The sequence below is a fragment of the Rana temporaria genome, chromosome 8 (assembly GCF_905171775.1).
Source record: "Rana temporaria chromosome 8, aRanTem1.1, whole genome shotgun sequence".
NCBI lineage: Eukaryota > Metazoa > Chordata > Amphibia > Anura > Ranidae > Rana > Rana temporaria.
The window spans coordinates 29,307,268-29,320,186 of NC_053496.1; the positions used below are offsets into that span (position 1 = coordinate 29,307,268).

The 12,919-nt window shown below is 42.9% G+C and overlaps 1 protein-coding gene across 2 annotated transcripts in view; it reads left to right on the forward strand.

Moving 5' to 3' along the window:
- LOC120946769 (dynamin binding protein) overlaps positions 1-12,919 on the forward strand; it is a 217,549-nt gene that overhangs the window by 155,071 nt on the left and 49,559 nt on the right. For both annotated transcript variants that reach the window (XM_040361457.1, XM_040361458.1), the window contains 7 exons: positions 860-1,056; positions 2,314-2,413; positions 4,254-4,401; positions 6,248-6,265; positions 7,745-7,944; positions 9,846-9,976; positions 12,033-12,137. In XM_040361457.1, the coding sequence (XP_040217391.1) occupies positions 860-1,056; positions 2,314-2,413; positions 4,254-4,401; positions 6,248-6,265; positions 7,745-7,944; positions 9,846-9,976; positions 12,033-12,137 (899 nt within the window). The remainder of the gene's footprint in view (positions 1-859; positions 1,057-2,313; positions 2,414-4,253; positions 4,402-6,247; positions 6,266-7,744; positions 7,945-9,845; positions 9,977-12,032; positions 12,138-12,919) is intronic.

Here is a 12,919-nt window from a genome sequence, read left to right on the forward strand (position 1 = left end):
CCTAGCCACCTCTGAAGGAACCCTGGTTAGTAATGTAACCCCTAGCCACCTCCTGAAGGAGCCCTGGTTAGGAATGGAATCCCTAGCCACTTGTGGAGGAACCCTGGTTAGGAATGGAGCCCCTAGCCACCTCCGGGAGGAACCCTGGTTGGGAATGGCTGGATTAGACTCTACTGATACAAGTTAGATCTCAGCTGGAGTGTGGCACTTGGGATAAAGAAATTGTGTGTAAATTTCGTATCGACATTTAAAAGACCATTTCATGACTTTGAAGAAATATACCGGTGAATTAAAGGGCCTAGATTAGTCAATGCTGTCTATCATCTGACACAGACCTCATTCAGTCATCCATTGTGACCAGTGCTACAGATGGACCCATTTGTGGATTATCACGGAGACGCTCAGATCTTCTTGGTTTTAGCTGTGCAGTCTATGAATCTCCTTGGAGCATCTGTAGTGCATCTGGCTAGTTGTGTTATTGTGATAAATATCCCCCATTGAGGGACGAGGGGATCAGGATGAAGAGCAGGTGGTCTTAACACAGATTATCCCCTAATTCTTCAGTGACTCGTTAGGAGATTATAGACCGTGCTTCCTCAATGTATGCATATAACTTGTCAAATTCAGCCTAGATTTGGGTTTGTTAGTTCAATTGCTGTGAAATAACATTGTCCATTGTGTGTAGTTTCAATGTATGGATCACCTGTTGACAAGGAGAGCGCAATCGTTGTGATCCTAATATAGCAAATAAATAAATAAAGGAACTACAATCGTGTATGATTACACAATTTGAAATATAGTGTTGGTTTCCGGTCTGTTGATTTCACATTGCTAACGAGACAATAAATCTTCTTTGCAGATATGACTCTGTTGTCCTCGCAAGACGAGACCTTGGAGGAGACGCCATCTGCTGCGTCTGCCACCGAAAACTCGGAGACGAGGATGCTGGAGAAGAGGTCGAAGGTCATTGAGGAGCTGTTACAGACAGAGCGGGACTATCTCCGATCCCTGGAGACCTGTGTGGAGCACATCATGATTCCCCTGCAGGCAACACAGGTGAGGCGGAAGACCACCGTTATCTCCTGATGGTGGGGAGACCATTCACAAACTGGCGGTTTTCCAGTGACATGAGTTGCAATAGATATTTGAAAATTTTAGAATTGATCGTGTTTATGAATTATTTGCTACATCAGTCTTTAATTTTACTAATGCTTAAAGCAGAACTCCAAGCAAATATTAACATCACCAAGTATTGCAGCTCTGTATTCATGAAAGCGTCAATAAAGTGGTTGTGGCTGGGCCTGCACGAGGTAGCGGGATTGCAGCCTGCATTCTCCACCAAAACCAAAAACAGTGGTTGTGGCTTGGCCTGCATGAGGTAGCGGGATCGTTGCCCGCATTCTCCACCAAAACAAAAAAAAAGTGGTTGTGGCTTGGCCTGCGAGAGGTAGCGTGATCGCTGCCCGCATTCTTCACCAAAACCAAAAAAAAGTGGTTGTGGCTTGGCCTGCGAGAGGTAGCGGGATCGCTGCCCGCATTCTCCACCAAAACAAAAAAAAAGTGGTTGTGGCTTGGCCTGCGAGAGGTAGCGTGATCGCTGCCCGCATTCTCCACCAAAACCATAAAAAAGTGGTTGTGGCTTGGCCTGCGTGAGGTAGCGGGATCGTTGCCCACATTCTCCACCAAAAAAAAGTGGTTGTGGCTTGGCCTGCGCGAGGTAGCGGGATCGCTGCCCGCATTCTCCACCAAAACCCCAAAAAAAAGTGGTTGTGGCTTGGCCTGCGCGAGGTAGCGGGATTGCAGCCTGCATTCTCCACCAAAACCATAAAAAAGTGGTTGTGGCTTGGCCTGCGAGAGGTAGCGGGATTGTTGCCCGCATTCTCCACCAAAACCAAAAAAAAGTAGTTGTGGCTTGGCATGTGAGAGGTAGCGGGATCGCTACCCACATTCTCCACCAAAACCAAAAAAAAGTGTTTGTGAAGGCTGAATGTTTTTTTACCTTCTATTCCTTAGCAGTATATGTAAGAAGAACGCATGACCAGCATCCATTTAGATGTGCATCCCTATCTACAGCTGAATGCTGTTGATTTGTAACTTTGCAATCTGCTGATCAGTGGCTTTATTATTCTGTGAGTGTAATTAAGAAACTGATTAGCATATTGCTCAGGTAATATCTGCAGCACCCAGTGGCCAGCCGGGTTTGCGTTACATTTTTGTTATAGCTTAAATTATACTATAAATGTCTTTCTAGTTCTCTTACTTGTATCATTACCAATAGACCTGTTTACACTGAACATCTTTGTTGTTTGACAGATGACGAATGTGGATTTTGAGGTATTATTTGGAAATATCTATTCAGTGATTGACGTTACCAAGAATTTATTAGGAGCGCTGGAGAACTGCGACTCCGTGGGTGAGTACTCCTCTTGTATTTTCTCTAGTCATTAGGAGTGTCTGGACTGCAGCAGCAATCTGTCTACAAAAATGTAAAACACATTCAAAAGTTCTTCTGATTTTAAAGCAATGATATGGTGTACGATCAGTAAGCACATATATTGAGATGGTATTATGGCAGTGTACCTTAAAGTGTTACTAAACCCAGCACCCTGCATTCACTATATCTGGTCTCCCACAGTACACAGAACATAGAAATTTAATTATTTTAGTAAATATAAACTGCTAAATGCCTTTTCTCATCAGCAGTATATAGCAGTCTTGTGACTTCTATCAGTGTCTGGTTAAAGCTTGTAGGAGGAGTTTTCATTCTCCCCTTTGAGGCTACAGGACCTCTGACCCTCTGTCTAGACAGTGCTGATTGGTCCTGTGTTGATCACATGAACCCCCCCCCCCCCCCAAAAAAAAGCTCTTCAGTCATGCACGCCAAACTGAGCATGTGCAGAGTGACTCCAAAGGCTCTGTTCTATCAGGAAATAGATTGGGGACAGTGGAAAAAGGGGAGGATCAGAGAAAACAGGATCAAACAGCCTTTTTACACAATGTGCAGGATTAACCCCTTAGGTTCCACAGTGAGTATAACAAGCATGCTTTACTGCATATGCAGACTGATTTTACTGTTGTGGGTTTAGTAACACTTTGACACCATCTCCAGGCATTGGAGTCCCCATAGGAATTTGTTGCTGGATGTGTACCTCTTTTCCTGGCAAGGACAAACACAAAATCAAGAAGACCTTTTTAGGTGGAGGGGTTAGTACCGCTATTGGTGCAGATAATGAATGTTTCCACGCATACTCCTAGTGCTTTCAGCCTGGGTTCACACAGGAGCGGTGGGGGAAACCACATGTGATGTGGACCGGAATCGTACCTTATTCCTGTTCAAATCGCATGTGATTCTTTGTATTGCAATTTGAGCCCATTCATTTTGTATGGGCTCAAGTCGCACCGCAAAGGTTTTTGGTACTTGGCCGGTAAAAAAAAAAACAGTATCGTTGTAACCCTAGTTAGAACCTATGACCGTGTTTCTGTTGCTGCCTGTCCTGGTGACTACTGCCCCGATTTCCTGTATGGGTGTCACAGGGACAGGAATTAAATATCATAGACAGAAATACATACCTGACAGTACATTTTATTTTTCCACTCTATCCAAAGCATAAACATCAAGAATTTGGAGTGGAGTAAATCATTTTTAGATAATTTACCTTTTATCTGTTGCTGCTCTACAGGGACCCTAAGGTCTACCAAAGCCTTGTTTGCACAGTTTCTACGACTAGTGATGGGTCAAATATTTTTTCCTGAAACCACTGTTGCAGGAAAGAAATTTGCTTGATTTCCCCATCAACACAGACCATGTTGACATGGGAATCCCTCCTACTGGGTCATTGTCTTCTCCCGGTGAGTAAGGGTGCGGGAAGCCCTCCCCACTGGGAAAAGACAGTGATTATCACTAGCAACTATACCCAGCCGCTTGTGATAATCAAAAGAGAATCCGACAGGCTGGTTGTACGCAAGTTGATCGATCGATCAACTTGGTACATTTAGCCTGCCCATTAATGGTTCGAATCTAGGCCAATTTCGATCCGTGTATGGCCAGCCTAAGGCTGATTGGTTAACTTACCAGTAAGTTTTGATTTGTGATGATGAAACCAGAGCAACATTGTTCTCGAACAGACATGAGAAGAACATAAAAACTCCTCCATGCAGAGAGAGGGAGCAGGACATCAGTAGTGCAAGGTGATGGGGTCAACCACTAAGTCACCATGATGCCCCTTTTAACAAATGATGTCCCTTTTCTTCAGGTTTGATATTCCTGGAGCAGCGGGCAGAGCTGGAGCCTGTATATAAGGAGTATTGCCAGAATCATGAAGAGACCCTTGCATTGCTGGAAACCTATGATAAAGACGAAAAGTTTCAGAGACACCTCCAGGAGTGTATGGAGACTGTGAAGTAAGATTTCCCCCCTCCGTATCCCACTAGAGGTCTTCTACTACCACTGATGGCTTGGAGCTTATTCTGCCTACTTTAGTTAGCTTATTTGTCAGAACACAAATTGGTATTCCTCCTTTCAGAACTTTGTTACCCTTGCATTATTTAATGGTTATGTTTCTTCTTCTATGTATGCAGTACATCTCTGCCTTACATATACATTCCCCCATGTTTTATCCCTTTAAAGGCCCTACAAATACAGAATACCTGTTCATCTCCCAGAAATGTACTGTGTTTCCCCGAAAATAAGACCTCCCCCGAAAATAAGACCTAGCGTTATTTTCTAGGAGGGATGCAATATAAGCCCTACCCTGAAAATAATGCCCTAGTTTAAAATGCTTGTAAAATCCTATAATTCACTCTATTACAGTAGTATATAATGTACAATGTGTGTGTTTCTGTAATATAATTGTGGGGAAGAGAGCTCCGGCGGGTCACAGAAGTGCAAAGCTGCACTATAACGAAGGTATTTGGCACAATGTATATTACAGAAACGCACACATTGTACATTTATATAGTACTGTAATAGATTTATATAACACTGGGGATTCCTGTCCGGCAGGGAGAGAGGGGGAGAGAAGACAACACATTACATGGTAAGACCTACCCTGAAAATAAGCCCTACTGTGTCTTTTGTTGCCAAAATTAATATAAGACCCGGGCTTATTTTCAGGGAAAGGCGGTAGTCATCCACTCATCTGTCCTGTTGTGGGCTGACAACACACAACTTTTTTTGTGACTGGATGGTGTTGCCCCCTGCCCTGTTTTTATTACCAAATTACTTAGACCCACTCTTTCATCTTTACATTAAAGTGGAACTTTACCCATTACAACTTTATAAAAAATAATGGGCCAGATTCACAAAGAGATACGACGGTGTATCTCCTGATACGCCGTTGTATCTCTGACTTACACTGGTCGTATCTATGCGCCTGATTCATAGAATCAGTTACGCATAGATACGGCTAAGATCTGACAGGTGTAACTGTGTTACACCGGATCTTATTTTCAATTTGAAAATGGCGCGGCGGGGCGTTCCCGCTGATTTACACTGAATAATATGTAAATCAGCGAGATACGCGAATTCACGAACGTACGCGGACCCGACGCAGTTTCTTACAACATTTCCGTAGCGGTTTTCCCGGCGTATACTTACCCCTGCTTCTATGAGGCGCAGCCAATGTTAAGTATAGCCGTCGTTCCCGCATCGATTTTGAATTTTTTGACGTCGTTTGCGTACGCCGATTCAGAAACCCGCGCGTCGCAAGTTCCGTTCACGTCGAAACCACTGACGTCCTAGTGACGTCAGTGGGAGCAATGCACGCCGGGAAATTTCGCGGACGGCGCATGCTCATTTAAATCGGCGCGGGAACGCGCCTGATTTAAATAGTACACTCCCCCTAGCCGCGAAATTTGAATTCCGCCGGGGGATTTGCGAGACGCCGCCGCAAGTTTGGAGGTAAGTGGTTTGTGAATTACCCACTTGCCTCTCAAACTTGCGGCAGCGTATCTTAAATCAGATAGATCACGCGGATCTAAAGATCCGCTGATCTACCTGAATCTGGCCCAACGTTCTTTAGCAAGGAACATATACAGTATAGAGGTAATTGTTAGGATTTACATACATGTTAACAAAAATGCTTTGAGCAATCCCCATTAATCTGTAACTTGGCACATCCTTTACCCCATTGTTGTTTCTTTCCTTTACACTGAATTGTTTTCTGACAAAATGCTTCTGTTTTTATTGGGTTGTAATTGTTTTTTTTTTTCCTTTTCTTTCTTTTCCTTGTTCTTCTGAATGACAAAGGAGTCTGTACCAGGAATGGTGAGTACACGCCATTGTCTGTTCACTTGACCTTTCTAGGACAGATCTTGAATTTGTAGTACTTTATTGTAGTGAATAGTTTGGTGGGGGGAATGTTGTTTGTTAAAGGGGATCTAAAGTCTAAAATAAACACATGCAGTCTCACGGGTGGCCAAAATGGTTGAGAAACAAATCCTATATAGTAAAGATAAATCTAAAAATATTGGAAACCCAACACTTCCTGGTCAAGGTGATCTGTAGGCTCCCCACCACTTGTCCATTGCATCTTCGACTCCTATGAAACAATCTAATAAAACTTTAAGCAACCCCTGACACTCTCCATGTGGCTTTATTCCTGATCTTTACATTCTGAAATACATGCATGTTCCAGAAGAAAGGAGAATGTTTGTATTGATTAATTTAAAAAAGTACTCTCCAACAGTATTACAATGGTGCTTCCCTAATCAGTTGCTGCTTCTGGTCTGTATCAATTTATATAGTATCTGATGGGAAAAGGACCTTTGCCAAGCAGTGGTGGCTGGTGCTCAAAATGTTTGGGGGGGGCGCAAACAAACTGAAAGAAAACCCCATTAATTGGAGCCACTGTGCCCATCAAGCGCAGCCACTGTGCCCATCAAGCGCAGCCGCTGGTGTGACCATATACTGCTGCTGCTGTGCCCATATACTGCTGCTGCTGTGCCCATATACTGCCGCTGCTGTGCCCATATACTGCCGCTGCTGTGCCCATATACTGCCGCTGCTGTGCCCATATACTGCCGCTGCTGTGCCCATATACTGCCGCTGCTGTGCCCATCAACTGCTGCCGGTGTGCCCATCAACTGCCGCTACTGTGCCCATCAACTGCGGCCAGTGTGCATCCCCCGCCAGCCCGGCACTTACCTTGTTTTGGTGGGGCAGCGGGTCACGGCGATGTCCTCCCACGCGCCTCGATCTCTTCTCCCGCCCTCTCTTCCTGTCCTCTGCTATGATTGGACGCCTGATTGGCTGCAACGACAGGGGCTGTGATGGGCCTATCAGGTGACAGGTAACAAACCCGAGCACCTGATTGGATGAGAGGCGGTTCAGTGTTAGGAAAGCGATTAACTTGCCCAGCATGGTGCCCCCGCTGTTCACCTTTTTGGATGCCTATTGGAGCCCATGGCTCTAATCGAGTGTCTAATGTAAGTACATACTATAGACTACAGTTGTTGAAAATGCTGGTTGGCCATACCTTCTGAGTAGCTGGGAAGGGGCAAGCAATGCAGCAAGTGAAGTAAGAATGGCTGATCTGCCTCCTGGGTATAGGTCAGCAGCTCAGAAAACAGTAAAGCCAGAGGACCAATTTAACAGCCAAACAAGTAGAATTTTTTTTTCTCAGGATGTCGGCAATCGCAGCTCACTTATTTCTCCTTAACAGGTTTCCTTTAAAAACAAGAAAAAGTGTTTTTGCCTTTGCATGTATATCTTGAATTCTCATTGATCACTTGCCTCCTTCCACAGGGGGTGCACCAATTACATAAACCTGGGCTCCTTTCTTATTAAGCCGGTGCAGAGGATCATGCGCTATCCTCTTCTTCTCATGGAGCTGGTTGGAGCAACTCCCGACTCCCACCCAGACAAGAACCCCATTAAAGACGCTGTGCGGGCAGTCAAAGAAATTAACGTCAATATAAACGAGTACAAGAGGAGAAAAGATCTGGGTGAGTTATGGAAGGTCTTCTTATGTTACTACTGTTTTTTTGTTTTGCTCTTGCTTATGAGTTCCATCTATAGACATGAATACCGTATTTATTGGGGTATAGCGCGCACCCCTAAAGTTGGGCAGAAATTCCTGTGGAAAAAAAGATTTTGTACTTACAGTTTTGGTGTCTTGCGCGGCGTCCATCGGCGGCCTCGTCGGGTCCGTCTGCGGCTTCGGGTGTCCTCTTCGTCGTGTCCGGCGTCCTTCTGCGTCGTCCTCCTCGCTCGTTTCCCGCGCCGAGTTTGAATACTGCGCCGGCATATACCGAGCGCAGTACACTCGGGCAGGCTCGGCTACTGTCGCGCTCACGTCCTGTACGTCCAGGACGTGAGCGCGGAAGGAGCCGAGACTGCCCGACTATACACGAGTGTACTGCGCTCGGTATATGTCGGCGCAGTATTCAAACTCGGCGGCGGGAAAGCGGGTATCGGCGTATATCGCGCACCCACGATTTTGCCCTGATTTTCAGGGCAAAAAAGTGCGCGGTATATGCCGATAAATACGGTACTTGTATTCAATGTAGCCATTGTGATGACATAAAATTTAGGCTGAAAGATAAGTGTGGAAGTGTTGGAGCCAAAGGATGGACAGGAGAGGATGGCGGTAAGGTAGTTGATAGGCCAGTTACAAGGAATCTGGAGACTTAAGGCCGGTACACGCGATCGGTTTCACCGACAACAAATGTGCGATGGCAGGGTTTTGTCAGAAATTCCGACCGTTTGTATGCTCCATTTAACAATTGTTGCCGGATTTTCCATCAACAAATGTTGGATAGCATGCCTTAAAATTTTCCGACAACAAATGTGTGCCGTTGGATTATCCGATCATGTGTACAGAAGTTGCCCAAAGGGTGGCGCTAAAGAGCTGAAAAAACACATTGTTTCGTATTTGTTGACTGGTAACAGTTTGTCTGTATGCAGAACAAGTTTATGGCCAACACCCTTCAGACAAAATTCCACGGCATTGTCCGATGGAAATCCAATTTTGTGTACGAGGCTCAAGTCTCAGGCCCCATACACACGACAGAGGAACTCGACGTGCTTGGCACGTCGAGTTCCTCGTCGAGTTTTGGGATGAAGCCGCCGAGGAGCTCGGCGGGCCGCCTTCTCCCATAGAACAACGCGGACAACGAGAAAATAGAGAACATGTTCTCTATTTTCTCGTCGAGTTCCTCGGCGGCTCCATCGAGCCAAAACTGTACAGACGACAGAGTTTCTCGGCAGAATCCGGGTTTTGACCGAGTTTCTCGGTGAATTCTGCCGAGAAACTCTGTCGTGTGTACGAGGCCTCGCCCTTGTTACAATCCAACACTTTTTTTCTTTTTAACGACTTTGATGATTGTTCCTGTCCCAGTAACACCTTGTTACAACTAGACATACAGAGAGCAAAGGTATTTTTTTGGTTGGAGGGAGTTCCCTCCCCCACTTATGTCATAATGATGGAAAGACAGGAATGGATGGTCAATCTCCAGAATATGGATTATGGATACAGTAAAAATCGTTCTTTCAAAAATCTACCCAAAAAAAAAAAAAAATATATATATAATATTGTAAGCTCTTCTGAGCAGGGCCCTCTTAATCCTCCTTGTATTTTATTGTATTATAACTGTATTGTCTCCCTTTTATATTGTAAAGCGCTGCCTAAACTGTTGGTGCTATATAAATCCTGTATAATAATAATAATATATATAAATTAGGCCATTATATAGAATACAATGGGGGTGACTGGGTGACTTTACAGCTCAAGTATATACAGTTACAGAAGCTGCTTAGATGGAGTAATGCGTTTTGCTGTCACTTTTACATGTACATTATAGGAGTAACCATTATGATAATCGGATATAATTACACTTTCTTTCAGTTGTGAAGTACCGTAAAGGTGATGAAGACAGTATAATAGACAAGATCTATAAACTAAATATCCACTCAATCATCAAGAAATCCAACAGAGTCAGCAGTCACTTGAAGCATCTCACAGGCTTTGCTCCTCAGGTAGATCAGTCTTCACATACTCTATACACGCGTGTCCTTTGTGCTGTACTTGTATGTTGCAGTGCTTAGACTTCTAATTCAGTGTTTAGACCTTGAAGAGATCTCCAATTGTGTAGCATAGTTCATCTCAAGTTCATTTGAAATGATTCCTAGATTGTATGTCTGATGTACGCATTTCAACATATTAGCAGTGAAAACACACAATTAAATCAAATGAAAAATGTAAGTAAATGATAAAGATGACGAAAAAGCCCCCTTGATCCATCAGTGTGAATTGGTTTGATGCTTCAAATTATTTTTTTTAACAAATGTTGACAAATTCGTTCATTCGGAAATATCCGAATTAATGAAAACCCTTTTAACAAATATTTTTTTGAATATTCTAAAATTAGTTAATTAGAATATTCGGAAATTTGGAAATTCGAAAATTCAGTAGTTGTCATTTCAGTTGTAGCTGTTGTTTCAATAGTTGTTTATGTTGTTTCAGTAGTGGTTGTTTCAGTAGTCGTTTTCTGTTGTTGTAGTCGTTTTCTGTTGTTGTAGTCGTTTTCTGTTGTAGTTGTTTACAGTTGTTGTAGTTTTAAGTTGTAGTTTCAGTTATAAATTTGCAAATTAGAATATTAGAAAATGTGAGAATTCAGTAGTTGTCTTTTCAGTTGTAGTTGTTGTTTTCAGTGTTTCTGTTGTTGTTTCAGTTATTGTAGTTGTTGTTTCAGTCGTTAAGGATTTCCGAATTTCTTAATTTAAAATTTTTTGAATTTCGATGATATGATTCCTAGATTGTATGTCTGTACGCCTTTCAACATATTAGCAGTGAAAGAAAACACAATTAAATCAAATGAAAAATGTAAGTAAATGATAAAGATGATGAAAAAGCCCCTTTGATCCATCAGTGTGAATTGGTTTGATGCTAGATGCTTCAAATCATTTTTTTTTAACAAATTTTGACAAATTCGTTAATTCGGAAATATCCAAATTAATGAAAACCCTTTTAACATTTTTTTTTTTTTTGAATATTTGTAAATTTAGTTAATTAGAATATTTGGAAATATTCGGAAATTCGAAAATTCAGTAGTTGTCATTTCAGTTGTAGCTGTTGTTTCAGTAGTGGTTGTTTCAGTAGTCGTTTTCAGTTGTTGTAGTAGTTTTCAGTTGTTGTAGTCGTTTTCAGTTTTTTTTTTTGTTGTTTTCAGTTGCTGTTGTTGTTTCAAGTTGTAGTTTCAGTTATAATTTCGTAAATTAGAATATTAGAAAATTTGAGAATTCAGTAGTTGTCTTTTCAGTTGTAGTTGTTGTTTTCCTTTGTTTCTGTTGTTGTTGTTTCAGTTATTGTAGTTGTTGTTTCAGTCTTTAAGGATTTCCGAATTTCTTAATTTAAACATTTTTGAATTTCGATCATAAAACCCGGAAAAAAACCCCAAATGAAACCCATTTTTCGTCAGTGCACATATCTATTTAATAATACAAAACTAACAATGGCTTCCTCTCAGCTTTTACAAATTTGGGAGGCAGTTCAAAAGCTTAATATATACCTAAGCTGGTGGGCAGAGAAGTTGCAGCTAATTTGTTTTTTTTTTAGTAAGAAAAACGGTTGTTCTGTGCGTTTAGTTCCTATCTTTAGTGCAATTCAAGATAAGGTAATATGACGCATATACTGTATATAAATCTAGCAATAGGTCTGTGAAGGTTCTCTTTTATCCAGGTCATGGTCTATCTAATGGTAGTTGGTCACGTTCAACTGGACTTGGTCTGTAATGTTGAAGACAATTGGGGTGGCTTATCCAAACCAAAAATGGAAAAAGTGGTTTGGATAAGCTTTGAAACCTTTTTAAGTTTAAAGTGATCAAGTCCAACTGAATGTGACTAAAGATGGCCATAGATGGAGGAAAAGTCGGGCTATTCGTCAGTGACCGGCCAAATTTCCATCAATGTGTCTCTGTCCCTGTTCAACAGAGTTTGATTGGCTGCACTGCTTTATAGAATCCAGTTGTTTTTTAGATCGTATGCCTGGACAGGTGCCTGTAACAAAGCCTTCTTTTATCTCTGTGTATGACAGATCCGAGATGAAGCCTTTGAAGAGACCGAGAAGAACTTCAGAATGCAAGAAAGACTGATCAAGTCCTTCATCCGAGACCTGTCTGTGTACCTCCAGCACATCAGGGTGAGGCCCGTTCACTCTCTAACTGTCCTGACATGTAGGGGAAAGGGAGATGGCTCTTATCAGATATAATAGTGACCTGTAAAGCTCAGAGGGTTGATCTGGGGCATTCCTGAACATGTTTGCCAGCCAATGCTTGGTTGCACTTTGAGCTTCTTTTATTTATTGGCTTATGGCTCAATAAATCTATAGATGTTCTCATGTGCTGAATAACAAAAAGCGTCGCTCGTAGCAGTCAGTCAGCCCCAATTGGTTGGAAAATAGCCATGCTTTTTTTTTTTTTAAGTCAGCAGCTACAAATACTGCAGCTGCTGGCTTTTAATATTAGGACACTTACCTGTCCAGGATGCCCGCGATGTCGGCATCCAAAGGACGATCTCTCCCTCTGCACTCGGGTGGATGCACCACCGTCTTCGGTAAGGGAATCGGGAAGTGAAGCCTTGCGGCATTCGCGCGACTCGCACTGCGCGTTCCCACTGGTCCCTGCTGTCTTCTGGCACCTCCCAGAAGACAGCGGGGGGGGGTGGCGTAGATGCCCGCGGGTGGCTCGGGTATCTATGCCCGGAAGTGGGAGCAAAATACCCGTATTAAACAGGTATCGGCTCCCCCCCTCCCCCTGAAAGCTATCAATGTGACACCGGAGAGAGGGAGTGTTCCAAAAAGCGTAAGTTCCATTTTTGGGTGGAACTCTGCTTTAAGTGCATCCATTTTTTTGCTATATCCTGTTGGGAGAATTTACTTAAAGCGGGAGTTCACCCATTTATTACATTTTTCCCCTTTTCCCC